This window comes from Lepidochelys kempii, chromosome 7, assembly GCF_965140265.1.
Source record: "Lepidochelys kempii isolate rLepKem1 chromosome 7, rLepKem1.hap2, whole genome shotgun sequence".
In the NCBI taxonomy this organism is placed as follows: Eukaryota; Metazoa; Chordata; order Testudines; family Cheloniidae; genus Lepidochelys; species Lepidochelys kempii.
Window position 1 is genome coordinate 12929677 of NC_133262.1, and position 14434 is coordinate 12944110.

A 14434-nucleotide genomic window follows, 5' to 3' on the forward strand; every position below is an offset into this window, starting at 1 on the left:
TAGCTACTATGCCATTTTAATAGGGTAGGTGCTGTTACGTTTTACATCTTCAGTGTAACTAGCTGAGCAGTTTGCATGTACCCTAAACACTTTTAACACTATTTCTGTCGCAAAACTGCTTGCATGAGAGGCTATCAATTTTCTGTCCAACTTTCCTATTTGGCATTAATCCTCTGAATCAAATGCTCCTTTGGAATTACTTATGTATATTATGTTGCGGACACTTTATTTACTTAAATGTGAACATTATTCCTCAGACCTATTACTTCTGTCCTGTATTTTTTCATTTTTACATTGAAAATGTTAGACTGAAATCAGTAAAGCAGCAAATAGCGATAGTTTGGTGTGATTCAGGTTTAGTTCAGAAAATATTAAATGGTGGGTTTTTTGGTTAGGATGGTCTATTTTCCTCTTGTTAAATGTTTTTACTTCTCTCCTTTTACAAAGCTTATGCTGGCATTTATGAGGGAATTTCCACCCAAGGCTGGTTTATTGGACTGATGTGTGCCATAGCTTTGCTTACCTTATTGCTGCTAACTATGTGCTTTGTCAAAAGAAATAAAGGAGGAAAATACTCAGGTAAATGACGTCCTTTTTGAGATATGTATATAATAGCAGTCCTTCTTCACACCAATAACTTCTTATTTAAGTGGAAATGCCTCAGTATTTTGCCTTCGGTCCCCTAAAGGTTGAATTTATACCAACTGAAATACAAAATTTGTATTTGTGACTTTTAATAAATATAACATTGAGTGAATTTAAATAAACATTATACTCAGCTGATGAGATTCTGTGCTCCATTCGTAAGAGGTGCAGCACAGAACACTCATCCAGAGGAGAAGGCACTATGATGGCTTTAAGCCGCCTTTGAGCCTTCCTGATCCTGGGCTGCTCCGGGACTCCTCGATGTAATTGAGACAGCCATGGGGGCCTGTGTAAGTTACAACATCCTCCCCCTGTTGCTTTGTGTGCTGCTGCACTGCTCAGAATCTCCATGGGGCTGTGATACAGCCCCACTCCTAGTTCTGCTCCCAGAATGCTCCATGGCTTATGAGGGGGTCATTAGGAGGCATACTGATGGCTGCTCTCTGTACTTCCAGTGTAACACCGACAGACCCTGGATGTTGGTGGGCGGGATCAAACCTGGAACCTCTGGAGCTAAATGCATGAGCCTTCACTGCATGAGATAAAAGCCACATGGCTCTTAGCTAAGGTTGTAGAGCAGACTCATTAATCTCTCTCTAAGTGGTCTTGGTGCCACTAGCAATCTTGTCACTGGTTAACATCTGCTTATGCCCCAGAGCGACCCTACGGGTTTCATTGTTTTCATTAGTGAGGGTATTTTACATGTGATTCAGGAAGCAACTTCTAACAGGGAAGGTTTAGGCCCTGATCCTGTATCACTAAAGTGAGTAGGGACACCAAGTTGATCATCATACTGATAGACGGTCATTTTTCATTCAGGGTCTCACACATGGAAATTTTAAAATTATGCCCTGGCAGGTCCACCCAGTTGTCAGTGATTTGATATGAATTGTAACTTCTTAAATGTCCTCTGACTAGATCTAGTCATTGCATTACTTGGGTTGTTTGAGCTATGCAATTAGAAATCTCTGTTCTATTTTTCTCCAGATTTTGTATTCCAAATTAAAAAATGGGAATATTAGATATACGATAAGAGCTATGGAAGTGAAAAGTAAAGGCTGTGGGAGTTTGGTAGTATTAGACCGGTGGTGGGCAACCTGCGGCCCACGGGCCACATGTGGCCCATCAGGGTAATCTGATTGCCGGCTGCGAGACATTGTGCTGGCGTTGACCATCCGCAGGCCCCACCACGCGCAGTTCCCAGTGGCCACGGTTCACCGTTCCCAGCCATTGGGAGCTGCGGAAGCGGCGGATTACCCTGATGGGCTGCATGCGGCCCATGAGCCACAGTTTGCCCACCACTGTATTAGACACTACAATAATTTTCATTATACCTACAAGCTATAATGTTAAAATGCTACATATTGCCCCTTACTCAGGTAGGGTTACAATCCAGCCCTATATGTTATTGTTTCACAGTAGTTGTGCTAATATGTTTTTTATTTCATTGAGCACTATACAAACACAGGGGGCCGTGCTAGGGGATCCAGTTGCAGAACCGGGACCCTAACTTGTACACACAGGGCCAGATTTTTATAAAGGTACTTAAGGTGCCTAATTCCCATTGATTTCAGTGGGGGTTTGGGACCAACATTTCTTAAAAGATCTTGTCCATATTCACTAGAGCTGTATGTGTTTATTGGACTAAAGTCTTCTAATTTGCCTTTTTTTGGCATGTGCAGTTACCTATTTTATATACCCAGTTACAATAATTGTGTTCCCACAATGTTTTTTTTTCTCCTAAATCTAATCACAATTAAACTAGCTAGGATAAAAGTAATAGTGGCTGTAGTACACGTTGATTGTCAGCAGAAATCAGAAAGCAATTTCCCACATGGTACTGCATAATTAGGTTTGTAAACAAATTACATGGATTTACATAGGGTGACCAGACAGCAAGTATGAAAAATCGGGATGGGGGGTAATAGGGCTCTATATAAGAAAAAGCCCCAAATATCGGGACTGTCCCTATAAAATCAGGACATCTGGTCACCCTAATTTTATACCTTCCTTGGAAACATCCTGAATTACCAACTGATAGAGGCAGGATACTTGACTAGATGCACCTGTAAATCTTTTTTTCCAGCATGGCAATTTTTAAATTCATATTCCAACTAAATAGTATTATAATGACATACACATTATGGTTCCAGATATAGCCTGAATTACACAGGAAAGAAATGTGTCTTAGTAAACGAAATTGTAGGGGCTGCATTTTCAAAGCAGTGTACAAGGATTTAGCTGCAAAACTCTGACTAGAGTCCTTGGGAATTAGGCAGCTACCCCATTCTACACCTCTTGAAAACATACTCCTCTGTGCAATGCAAAACACTTAACTAAATATGTTGCCCTCCAGCTGTAGATAATGATTGACAGTTTTCCCATAGAATCTGCCAAAAATAAAAATGATACATGAAACAGCATGGTGAACAGATCTATTCTTTCTTTCATTTGTACAGTGAAAGAAAAAGAGGATTTGCATCCAGATCCTGAAGCTCAATCAATTAAAGATGAGATCTTTGGGGAATATAGGTAAATATGATCTACTACATCAAATGTTTTTTTTCCCCCAGTATCTTCACAAGTATTTATTGAATGTGTTTTTATTATAGCATGCAAGTAACACTATTTTTTCATTTTCAAAGCAAACCCCATGGGAGTGGATGATAATATGAATGTAAAGATATATCCAGAACACTTTAATCCACCCAAGTTATGATATAGGTAATTTTTGATGGAGTAGCCCTATTTTTCCATCTGTTTCTTATTTAGCACCTTTTATATATATTGTTATATAATGTTTATATTGGGCCTAATCCAAAATCCATTGATGTCAATGGAAAGACTCTCATTGATTCCAGTGGGTTTTGATTGGGCCCTTAGTAACATGGGGATTGTTCATTCTGCAAAAGAAGAGAGAAAAATTAAAAAGACAGAAAATGGAAAATAAATATCAGTACAGTAGTTTCTATATAAGAAGTAAAATAGTTACACTTGGCTGCATTCAAGACTAATGAGGCTAATTAATTACATTATATATTTACATTACATATGAAAATACATCGTGGTATGAGCCATATTTGAATACTGGTTAACTAGCTTTAAAAACACAAACGTTGCTGGCTAAATCCGGTATGTATACTAGATTATTTACCAAGGATAAGGTTTTTTCATGCATAATTTCATTTTTATTTAATTTTTAATGCCTTCTAATGGGACAAATATTTAGAAAGGTAAGAATGTCATGAGGTTAGTAATTTTCACCCCAAATACAGCTTGTATTTTCTAGAAATACAAATACTGTATATGGTAAAATAAGCAAGAAATATTTTGTATATTGATTATGAAGAAACAAATTTGGGGGCCAGTTACTGACATCCTTATTCAGTCAACATTACTAGTAACTTCAGTAATAGTTTAAGTGAGGATGGCGGAATTGAACTTTTATGTTACTAGCTTAGAAACCCAATCTTGGGCCCAACAATTTGGAAGATATTTGTAGCATCTACATCTACTTTCCATTTTTCTTTGGTTTTCTTTTCATGATAGATGAAAACATACTTGAGATATTTTTATATCTCCTGATTCTAATGACCTTCAGTCCCACTGAAGTCAATAGAGTGGGACAGATTAATGTAAACTAACAGGCCAGTATCTTTTGACCAGCCAACAAAATAGCAGGTGATCCTGTGGCAGTGTGAGCACCTCCTATGAGGTGCTGACCAATTTCAACTCCCCCTGAAGTCAATTGCAGTCAAAAGTGCTGATCACAACTTGGAGGAGATGCTTAAGACTTCAAAGTGCTGGTCTGAGAGGGGCAAATGTGTGGTCTAACGCCTATCCTGAATATCTGGTCTTGTAACAGTCCAATGTATGACAGTCTCTCTGTACCATTTATACGGAGCAAGAGTGAGACGACAGCTGGGTTGTTAAGGCTGCCTGGGCTCCTAGAGCTGCAGTGTGAGGGGGTAGCCAGCAGGCAGTGCCATTGCATTCACATCTTGAGAGGTCATGCGGTGAAGTTGTGCAGAAGTTACTCAATTTTTGTGTGCAACTACGGTAAGTTGCATTAATTTGTTGGTTCTCCTGAAATCACTTTAATAGAACCATCTAATTGGATTCTCTCAGTCTCGACCACTTTCTGTTTGGATATGTACGTAAGATGATTTACTTCAGATCATCATTGGCCATGAGCATCTTTCTGGGAGACATAGATATCCTAGAGATACACATGGCTGTACTCTGCTGTCACTGTCTTCATTGTAAAGCCAGTGGAACTCCACTGATTTCAGTGGCGTTACTAGGCAGACATTGGCATAAATGAGAGCAGGAATATGGCCCAGTTGCCTAATATTTTAGGGATTCCAGTTAAACTTGTAACATCGTGTCTTTGACTAAAAAATGCTATTGCTTCTTTGCCCATTTTTATTAGTATAAGAATTTCTAGTAATATTACTTATATCTCGTGGCAGTTGGGAAACGTCTGTGACAAACTCCCAGCCTTTTTTTAGATCGGAAATGCTGGGCTTTCCAGAATATACAATAACAGGCTCTCATTGCAAGATCTCCTGGGATTTCTCATGCCATTTCCACTGGAGTACCTCAGTCAGAAGATACAGTTTCCTTTAGGCTTCACTGTTTCCAACGCATTTTTTCGTAGCAGCCTTACACAGGTCCTCATTGCAAATTGCCTCTTTTGACTCCTTCTTAGTAATTAGGTGTTGTGTCTTCTTTGCTATTTTTGCTATGCCTAATAAAAAAGGATTTGAATTAATATAGATTAGCATAAATTTGTTCAGAATAGCTTTGCCAAATAACACTAGGTGTCTTTTAACACTTCATTGAATCATTCCTTCATATACATATGTAAATTCAGAGTTTGAGGCTGGAGATGTAATGCTGTAACCAATGTGCAACTAAGCTGTGATGCTGATAGGTTCCACAGAGTTAACTGAAAAATGGAACACATCCTTTGTGAAAAATGTTGCAAAATAACTTTCCCCTTTGTCACGGAAAAACTGGGATATCATTCAAAGGTAATGGCCCAGAGCTCTGGGCTGCTCAGGGTGTATTTGGCACAAATCCAGAGTCTGGGACCTTTGTGACTCCCTAATCCTTAGGTAAAAAGAAAAGGAGTACTTGTGGCACCTTAGAGACCACAAGTACTCCTTTTCTTTTTGCGAATACAGACTAACACGGCTGCTACTCTAATCCTTAGGTGTAGCTGAAGAGAGCACAGCCTGCCAACACAAGGGTCATTCCAGCAATTAAGGATTAGCCATACACGGGTGTAATCCAGCCACAAACCCTGCATGGGACTGGGGAAGGCTCAATGGTGAATGGTGAATTAAGTGTAAAGCCAGAGCAGCCCAAAACAGATTTGGAGACTCTTCTCAAGTAATTCTAGAACATATGAAATGATGGGCTCTTTGTACTGAATACAAACGGTATGAAGAAGTGAGGTTTGGGCCTGATATTTCAGAGATGAGTCAAGATCCACATATATTATGGCATGTGCAGTAACTGCAATTGTATGTACAGATTGGTATTTGGTGCACACAGCTGTTTAGGGGCCTACCTGTTTGTGCATATAAATTACCCACTTTATGTAATTCTGTGCCCCTAGATGGGTCTTCAGCACTGAAGTCAAACCTGGCACCTCTGCATCTGAAAGCAAAAGAGATCCAGCTCTCTTACCCAAGGCTGTAGCAGGCTCATCAGCCCCGATAGTGTGGCCCAGTTGTCCCTAGACGGGAACAGGGTGCTCCACTGAGTGAATGTGGATTATGCCTGTGCAGTTGCGAAATAGATAGACATGCAAAATATATTTTTATTTATTACTCAGAATAAATAAAAGTGCCCACCAGCACCATGCCGATCATTTAAAGTTACAAAAACCAAAGTGCTCACCCCTTCCACCAAGCAGCAGGACACAATAAAATACCAATACCCCCAAACATCAGCCTTTACCTCAATCCACCTACTCCACTTCAAAGGCTAGGTGAAGGAAATGGACCCTGCAATGGGCAATACAAATGGCTCTTTGCTTTGTAAAATCAGACTCTTTATGCCTCTCTTTAAGATACAAAATAAGATACAATGATGCATCATTAGAGCCGGTTTTCAGCTTTTTTGTCTTTTCCCCTTCCTCCTCCCTCCATTTTCAATGGCAAAAGAAGGAAAAGGGACAAAAAAGGAAAAATAAAAACTGTCCACAATCCATTCTTTTCAGTAATGTTTGCATTTTTTGGTTTTTGTTTTGTTTTTTGACCTATTCCATTAAATTCAAAATTACAAAAAATGCAAAATGCAAACAATGCACAGAGCAGGGTGTATTAGCGGCACCACATCCATTGACTTGACTTGGAATCAAGTGAGTAATGTGTTGTGTGCAATATTTTGAAAATGCATCCCAATCAAAATGTATCTGATTCCCTCTTCCCTCAATATGTCTGTTTATTTTGACAAAGGAAATGAACGATTGCTTTTGTAACTGTAATACAAAGCTAGATTTTGGGAAGATTTTTTTTCTTTATTTCATAGTGACAGCGATGAGAAGCCACTCAAAGGCAGCCTCCAGTCACTTAATGGGGACATTAAAGCTACGGAAAGTGCTGATAGTTTGGTAGATTATGGAGAAGGGGACCAAGGGATGTTTAATGAAGATGGTTCATTTATTGGCGCTTACGCTGGATCTAAGGAAAAAGGATCCGTTGAAAGCACTGGAAGTTCTACAGCAACTTTTCCTCTCCACGCATAAAATATTATCATAAATGATTCATTTCAAATTTCCATATTTATCTTGACTAGTAATCAACTATTACCATAGGTAATCAGAAGTAGATTGCAGAACGAATCAGTCAGAACCCCAACCTCCAGGTAATATGGGAATTAGTCGCTGCTATCAAAACATGACTTTTGAGACTTTTCAGTCCTGATTGTTCAGGTGTTTTCATTCATAAAAACAGGTGAATAATACTCTCACATACAATATATACCACTCAGTCTGACCAAAACCATAGCTTCTCAGTGTTACATATGTATATAGATACTTGTTACCCTACATGTTTCTCTATATAACTTTCTATTTCTTGTATGCTTTGTCACTTTGTATAGACATTTACATCCAGTATTCCCTAATATATAATTACCTTAGCATGGTGGAGGTCAGAAGATAGTGGGGGTGGGAGAAGGGAGATTACTTTAAAAGTTAACACCAAGAAAAAAATAATTGAAAACACTATAGAAATACATTCCATATATTATTTAATGTTCACGAAGAAAAAGAAAGTCTGTTTAAGTAATTCTAGAATTAGTGGCTAGAGCTGATTGCAATTACTTAGCGACACAGCTTTATCCACAAGTAATTTTATCTCAAACTTGCTCTCAAAAGAAACCGGTTCCGATCTGGTATCTATATCTTCTCTCCAGTAGCTGTCACTCTTTCCTTAAACAAGTTCAGTTACACTAGTTTTCCTTTGGCAGAGGATAACGAGGCTCATCCCACATCTGTTCGATGTGTCAAGGAAGCAGGATCAGGTCTTTAGACTACTAAAAAGGCCACCTGAATCTGCCACCCAAGATCTTTGAAAGCTGCATTTCTAAGCAACTGCGTTTTGTCTGCTTTCTGTCTGTATATCTGTATGCGAGCATACATTTCAGGAATGCATTGTACATATTATTTACAGTGTTGCTGTAGTGATGTTGGTCCCAGGATGCCAGAGAGACATGGTGGGTGAGGTAATATCTTTGTTTTGTACCAGTTTCTGTTGGGGAAAGAGACCAACTTTTGAGCTACACAGGGTTCTTCGGAAGAAGACGTTGGTCCAATAAAAGACATCCACCTTGTCTCTCTTGTACATATTATGTTAATATTTACATAACTGAAAACACAGACTGGTTTTAATTTGAAGTGAGAAAATGATCCTAGTACAAGTCTGTATTGCTATGTAGAAATAGAGGGACTAGTTGTGTATGAAACAGTCCATATATTCGCTTTTCCTCTTTCTTTTGGATAATACTTAAAAATAATTGTTTCTCTCTCCAAAAAATAAACCCTAAATAATTAGGTATTTTTTTAAAAAAATATTTTCACATCCTGCATTGTTACTTTTTTAAAAAATGGATTGCACTAGAGTTTCTTTTCTATATGGTTTACTGAATAAGGTTTAAAATTCCCAATTTGCTACTCATTCCTTTTTATATTTGGTCTCCCAATTATTTTTAAAAGTTTGTTGGGTTTTATTTTCTTTTATATTTTGTTAACTTCGGTACAGTGCAAATGTTCCTTGTAGTTCTGTGGTGTTCTTTTAAAATGGTTGTATCTGCATAATTACAATTTAGTCATTGTTAGAAGGAGAAATTTTACTATATACAAGCTAATTCCTGCAAAATCTTTTATACACGAGTAGTCCTTAGGCAAATAGCTCTGTTGATTTCATTGCAAGTACTTCAGTGGAAATAATAGTGTAAGTAAAGACTACTCCCATGAGTAAGGGTTTGCAGAATCAGACCCAGAATTACAACTTTATGAGCTGCACGATGCACGTTGTTAAATAATCAAAACACTGGTTTTAATTTTATACAATACCTAAGGGACCAGCTCCCATTCATGTACTTAAATGAAGTGGCTTGAGTTTCAAAAGTTCTCAACAACAATTGAAAACAATGGTAGCTGTTGGGTGCTGGCCCTAAATCTACCATCTATTTGGAATAAAGGCCAATGGGACTACTTATAGGTGGCTTATAAGAGAATGATATGGTCATAGGTTAAAATAGTTAGCACACTATACTGTATTATTAGCACCTCAGATCCCTAAAATTGGGAGAATTTGACAAATGTCTCACTTATTTGTACTGTATATTTTTTTACAGTTAATTCAACTTGATCACTGAAAAGGGACTGGTCAGTTTGGGGGAGGGGAGAAGGGTCTCACACACAGAGGTTCTGGCAGGAAACTGAAACCTTACATCCTGTCCCAAGTCACACAAGGTGACTTTTTTCAGGACTCCAGACAAATTAACCGACAGGACGAGTGTCCACTGACACTAGTGCATGAGAACCTGAAAGTGAAATAAACTGAGAATTGACCAGACTTGTGTTACAATTTTCAATTTGTTGCTAGTCTGTTCTTAATCCATTTCACTTTGAGGGGGCTCTGCACTAGCACAGGGGAGCAATGTTTGGCTAGCAGAGGAAAGTTTCCTTGCCTTCTCAGTTATTTCCACCAAATATTCTTTTTTTTTTAATTGAAATGTTTTGATTGCCTTGGATTTTGTAAACATTAAGTTTAGTCTCTTCATCTTTTCTCTTTCTACCCTCTAAAGAAACTCTTAATAGGACACGGAGAGGCCCTAGTTAGCCTTATCCAGCAAGATGGAGTAATAAGTCCCCAACCACCACTGCTCCCATCCACAAATTACTGGCCTTTCTAGTTTGTTTTTAATGGTCCATTGAGTAGCCAGAGCCTCTCTTCTTCTCCCCTACTGCTGTGCCAACTTCTGTAGGTGGCACAGAATCCTCAGAGAGAAATCTGATTGTAGAGGAGGGAAAGGTCCAGACTAGGGTGTTAGAGTGTATTAGGTAAGAGCTCAATTACAGAAGCCTTCTCCTTCTACTCCCCATAGCTACTAAACAACTCCTCTGTTCAAAGGGTTTGGACCTCTGATAGGGGCAAACCTTTAGGACTGTGGGCCACTGCCATCTGCAAGTTTGGATGGCTGCTCACACTCACACATTAGGTACGATATGAGCCATGAAAAGTCAGCAAAGATATGCATTTTTCTTGCACTTACAGGATGTTCGGTTCAACTGGAGTCATTGTCCCAGAAACATCTATGTTAAACAGACACAAATTTCACACCGCATTAGTGGGACAGCCTCTTATCAAATAATGAATAAGCATCCTCTGCTATGACTTGCTCATTTGTAGCTTAAAGTTGCTGATGACATCCCTGTGATGTGCTATTCATCTGTGTCGGTATGAGTACTTTTTCTATTTTTTTTTTATTCAGTCTCTTAAATCTTAATGTTCGTGATTCATTACTCCTCAGGGCCTAAAAATCACACTATGACAAAAAGATGTGCAATGAAATTTTTTTAAACGTGCACTGACTTTTTAGGATTCTGCCCAATGAATATTAAACAAACGTCTGAAATTCCCAGAGATTCTTGTGTCTGTCTAGCTCCATTCTCTTTCTTGAGTAATTCTTTTTCAGCAGGGATTTTTTTAGGCACCACTATATCTATTTTATATCCTGGAATGTGCAGAGGATTAAAATATGCTTCCAAAAGAGATGTCATTTTAAAAACAAAACAGCAAAACAGTTTATACTTTTGGAGCCAATTTTTCCTTTCATGCAAAGCAGGCCAGTTCCATTCATTTCAATGGGGTTTGGTGTAAAGAAGGGGACATTTTGACACTTATGTTGCATTTAAAGTATTAGCACCATAAATGTGGTACCACAATTAAGAGAACAGATGTTTCTGATATTTTTCAGAAGTGCTTGAAATCCTCTTAATCAAATAACATTTTGGAAATCTGTAATGATTTTTCATTTAATTTGTTACATACAAAAAACTCCTCCTATATTAAAACTGCATACACTGAATGAGACAGGGGTCTTATGAAAAAAAATGCCATGTGATCATGTAGTATATCTCATAATACATACACACATGAAAGCTGAATTAAGGTTGCATATGAAACCTTAATTCTGGCCTTTCCTAAATTTTCTGATTTGGACTTTACAGCTGTAACTAATATTTTTAAACATAGATTTTTGTCTGTAATTTCTTAGGTTTCTTTTAAAGGAAAAAGTAAAAACAAATTTTAATTATATGCAAATGCAACAGCCCCCCCTATCATAGATCATCAGTCAGTTTGAATCCTAAACCTCCAGCACAGCTTGAGGACTTAATTACAGTAACCATTTTAGTTAGCAGTAAGAGAAAACTGATATTCCATAGAAAGGTGTGACTAGGTTACTGGAGTCACATGCTGGGTCTAAGGAAAATGAAGAGATTACTATGAGTGTGGAACAGCTCTCCTCTTTTCAACCTTCTGGAGGTGAGGGAAGCTCCTTCCCCATGTGGTACTCCTGGGGGAAGTAGAGGGAAGGGGTTTTAGAAAGGAGAAAAGCTTGGCTTTCTCTCCCCTCACTCCTGTTCTGTCTGTTGCTGCTCTGATAGTGGCATGGGATCAAGCTCAGATTAGAGTTAATTCTATTATTATTTTGGCATGCTGCCAACATTTTACTGGCAGCACAAATCACAGAAGGGTAAAGGTGATTTTCAGAAGCTTATATCTCAGCCACACCTGAACGGAATTTCATCTGACAAAGAAAAGGCACTTCTCTGGTTCCAGGGATTTCTCCCTAATGAATTTCAAAGGCCCACTTTAAACAATGGAGGTGATAGAGCTACTCAAAGAAAAGGTTGCAAAAATCTTTTATAATGAAAAGTCTTAGGTAAGCAAAATACAGGGGGTTACTCCTCCCTGGTAATAAGGACCAAACGCTTTACTCATGTTGGATAATCCTAGCCTCCACTAGTATTCCCATTTACTCTAATACTACATACTCATGGAGTATGGCCTATTCAACAAGGGTAAGGGCATTAGAATCTGGCCCTCATATATCAGAGCATTACATTTTAAAATATGCACAATCCACCCAAGAAAGAAAGCTTGCATAATATTGTATTCTTCAGAATGGCCTCCATCTCCAGTTTAGTCTCTGGTGGTGTTTGTGAGCTCACGGGCACAAAGTTCAAAGGAGTTTATGCATTTTAAAAACTGTATTTCCATCTCTGTGCATTCTCCCATTTACATCAGTGGGATTCCCAAGGAGGCTTTGATACTGGATTCCAATACAGGATAAGTGTCTTGGCCATGTATCTGCTTCCAATTAAGACAATAGACAAGTTATTTTCCCCTATGAATAAATCAATATATATATATATATTGGAACATAGACTGCAGGATTGGAAGGGACCTCCTGGGTCATGGAGTTCAGTTCAGCAACCCCATCATATAACTCCATTAATAAATTTATTAAAATTACAATGGTTAGGTCGTTTAGTATATATAATTAATAAGAAATCATATCTTCTGTAGGTCAGCTTTCAACATGATGCAGTAGTTCAATGATTTGTCACTTTGCTTTGGCCTGATCATACAAACTCTTATGAGTACCCCTTATTCAGATGAGTACTCCCATGGAGCTAATGGGACAAACCATATGAGCCAATGATTCTCGTGTAAATAAAAGTTTGCAGGATCAGACTTTTTCCCCCAAGTGAATTAAATAAAAATGAGCAGGTTGCATCTTTCCAGGCTTTTGACAATAATTTTACACGTAGCTTTGGAAAACAATGTTTGGTAATTGGGTACTTTTATTCTAAGTCTTGTATACATCTGAAGAGGCATTTCACTGTAATTTCAATCATGCAGTCATAGTTACACAAATAAAAAGGATACTTAGACATGCTGTCTATAGTGTATCTCAATTATTTTAAGTAACAACCATGTAAGGAGAGAGAAATTGAAGGGAAATCATTGTTAGGGCTTGCTGGCAGAAATTCCATTAACTTGACAAAAGATCATGCCCTCAAAAGCATCTTTTTTTAATGTTTAGTGTTTCCGTATAAAGTATATACATAATGTTTGCCATTTGATCTCCTGAATATTGGTACATGTTTACACTTCAGCACCATATCTTTCATGTAAAAGTTTTGACTATCAGATCAAGCTTTGTTATCTGCAGTAATTCAGTTTTCATGCAGGAACCAATATATGGGTATGAGCCAAAGCATACTGTATTTTTTATTTTACACAGGATATTTTGTTACTTCATGTAAAAAGATCAAGACAAATGTGGTACTAAGTTCACACCATTCTTTTTTTACTAGATGAATGTTAATGTAAATTTATTAAGGTTTAGAAAAATGTGTTTGTACTGTAGTTGCCGTTTGTATCATGCCTATGTACATGTATGGTTTTAAAAGATATTTTCATTATACATGGAATTCAACTTTGCTAATAAAAGTTTGACTTGATGTATTCTTCAAATGCCTAACTTGTGATCAGCTCATTTATTTTTTTTTGCTCATGTTTTTTTGTCAGGAATTTTGTTTTGATTTTAAATTAAGGCCAGATCCTCAGCTGGTGTAAAGTGGTGCAGTTTTATTGGCTTCAGAGGAGCAAATATACTAGCTGAAGATCAGGCCCTAAAAAATCTATTGAATTTACACATTTGAACATAGGCATGCAAGCCAGGGAAAATAATGCATGTCGCAACAAGAGGGAAATTCAAAGTCATAACTGTGCCTTACTTCTATTGTACATAGTAGTACATTATACAGTTTTATAAATGCACTGTAAGTTGTTAGGATTAGGCACAAGAAAATGTGGTCAATGTTTTCAAAAGAACTGAACATCAAGAGAGTGAAGGAACATGTGGTGTGGGGAGATAAAGCCATTAATTCCTAGCTTCCAGCACACAGGGCAACTTTTCTGTCTTCTCATCTTGGGCCTAATTTCTTGGTGTTTAATAGCTGCATCTTCCATTGATTCCAGAGGTGAGCTACTCAAAACTGGAGATGAACCTGAACCAGAAAAAAGCATATCTATTCATTCCTGAACTTCAATGGGCTCATTTAATTCATAATGCAACTTCAGGAATGGTGTCCACAGGCAAAGTATCAAGAAATCAATTGTCACACATAAACCTAGCACATATAAATAATATATCTTAATAGTTTTCATGTATCACATAACCAAAGTTACAT

The 14434-nt window shown here is 37.8% G+C and overlaps 1 protein-coding gene across 9 annotated transcripts in view; it reads left to right on the forward strand.

Annotated features, from left to right (window-relative positions):
- Window positions 1–13715, forward strand: part of CHL1 (cell adhesion molecule L1 like) — a 201264-nt gene extending 187549 nt beyond the window's left edge. For 6 of the 9 annotated variants that reach the window (XM_073351144.1, XM_073351142.1, XM_073351143.1 and 3 more), the window contains 3 exons: window positions 448–579; window positions 3105–3177; window positions 7189–13715. In XM_073351144.1, the coding sequence (XP_073207245.1) occupies window positions 448–579; window positions 3105–3177; window positions 7189–7405 (422 nt within the window). In that variant the 3' untranslated portion in view covers window positions 7406–13715. Of the gene's footprint in view, window positions 1–447; window positions 580–3104; window positions 3178–3290; window positions 3370–7188 lie in introns of all 9 variants that reach the window. The other 3 variants (XR_012159765.1, XR_012159764.1, XM_073351141.1) reach the window with 3 other exon arrangements.
- Window positions 13716–14434: the final 719 nt, after the last annotated feature.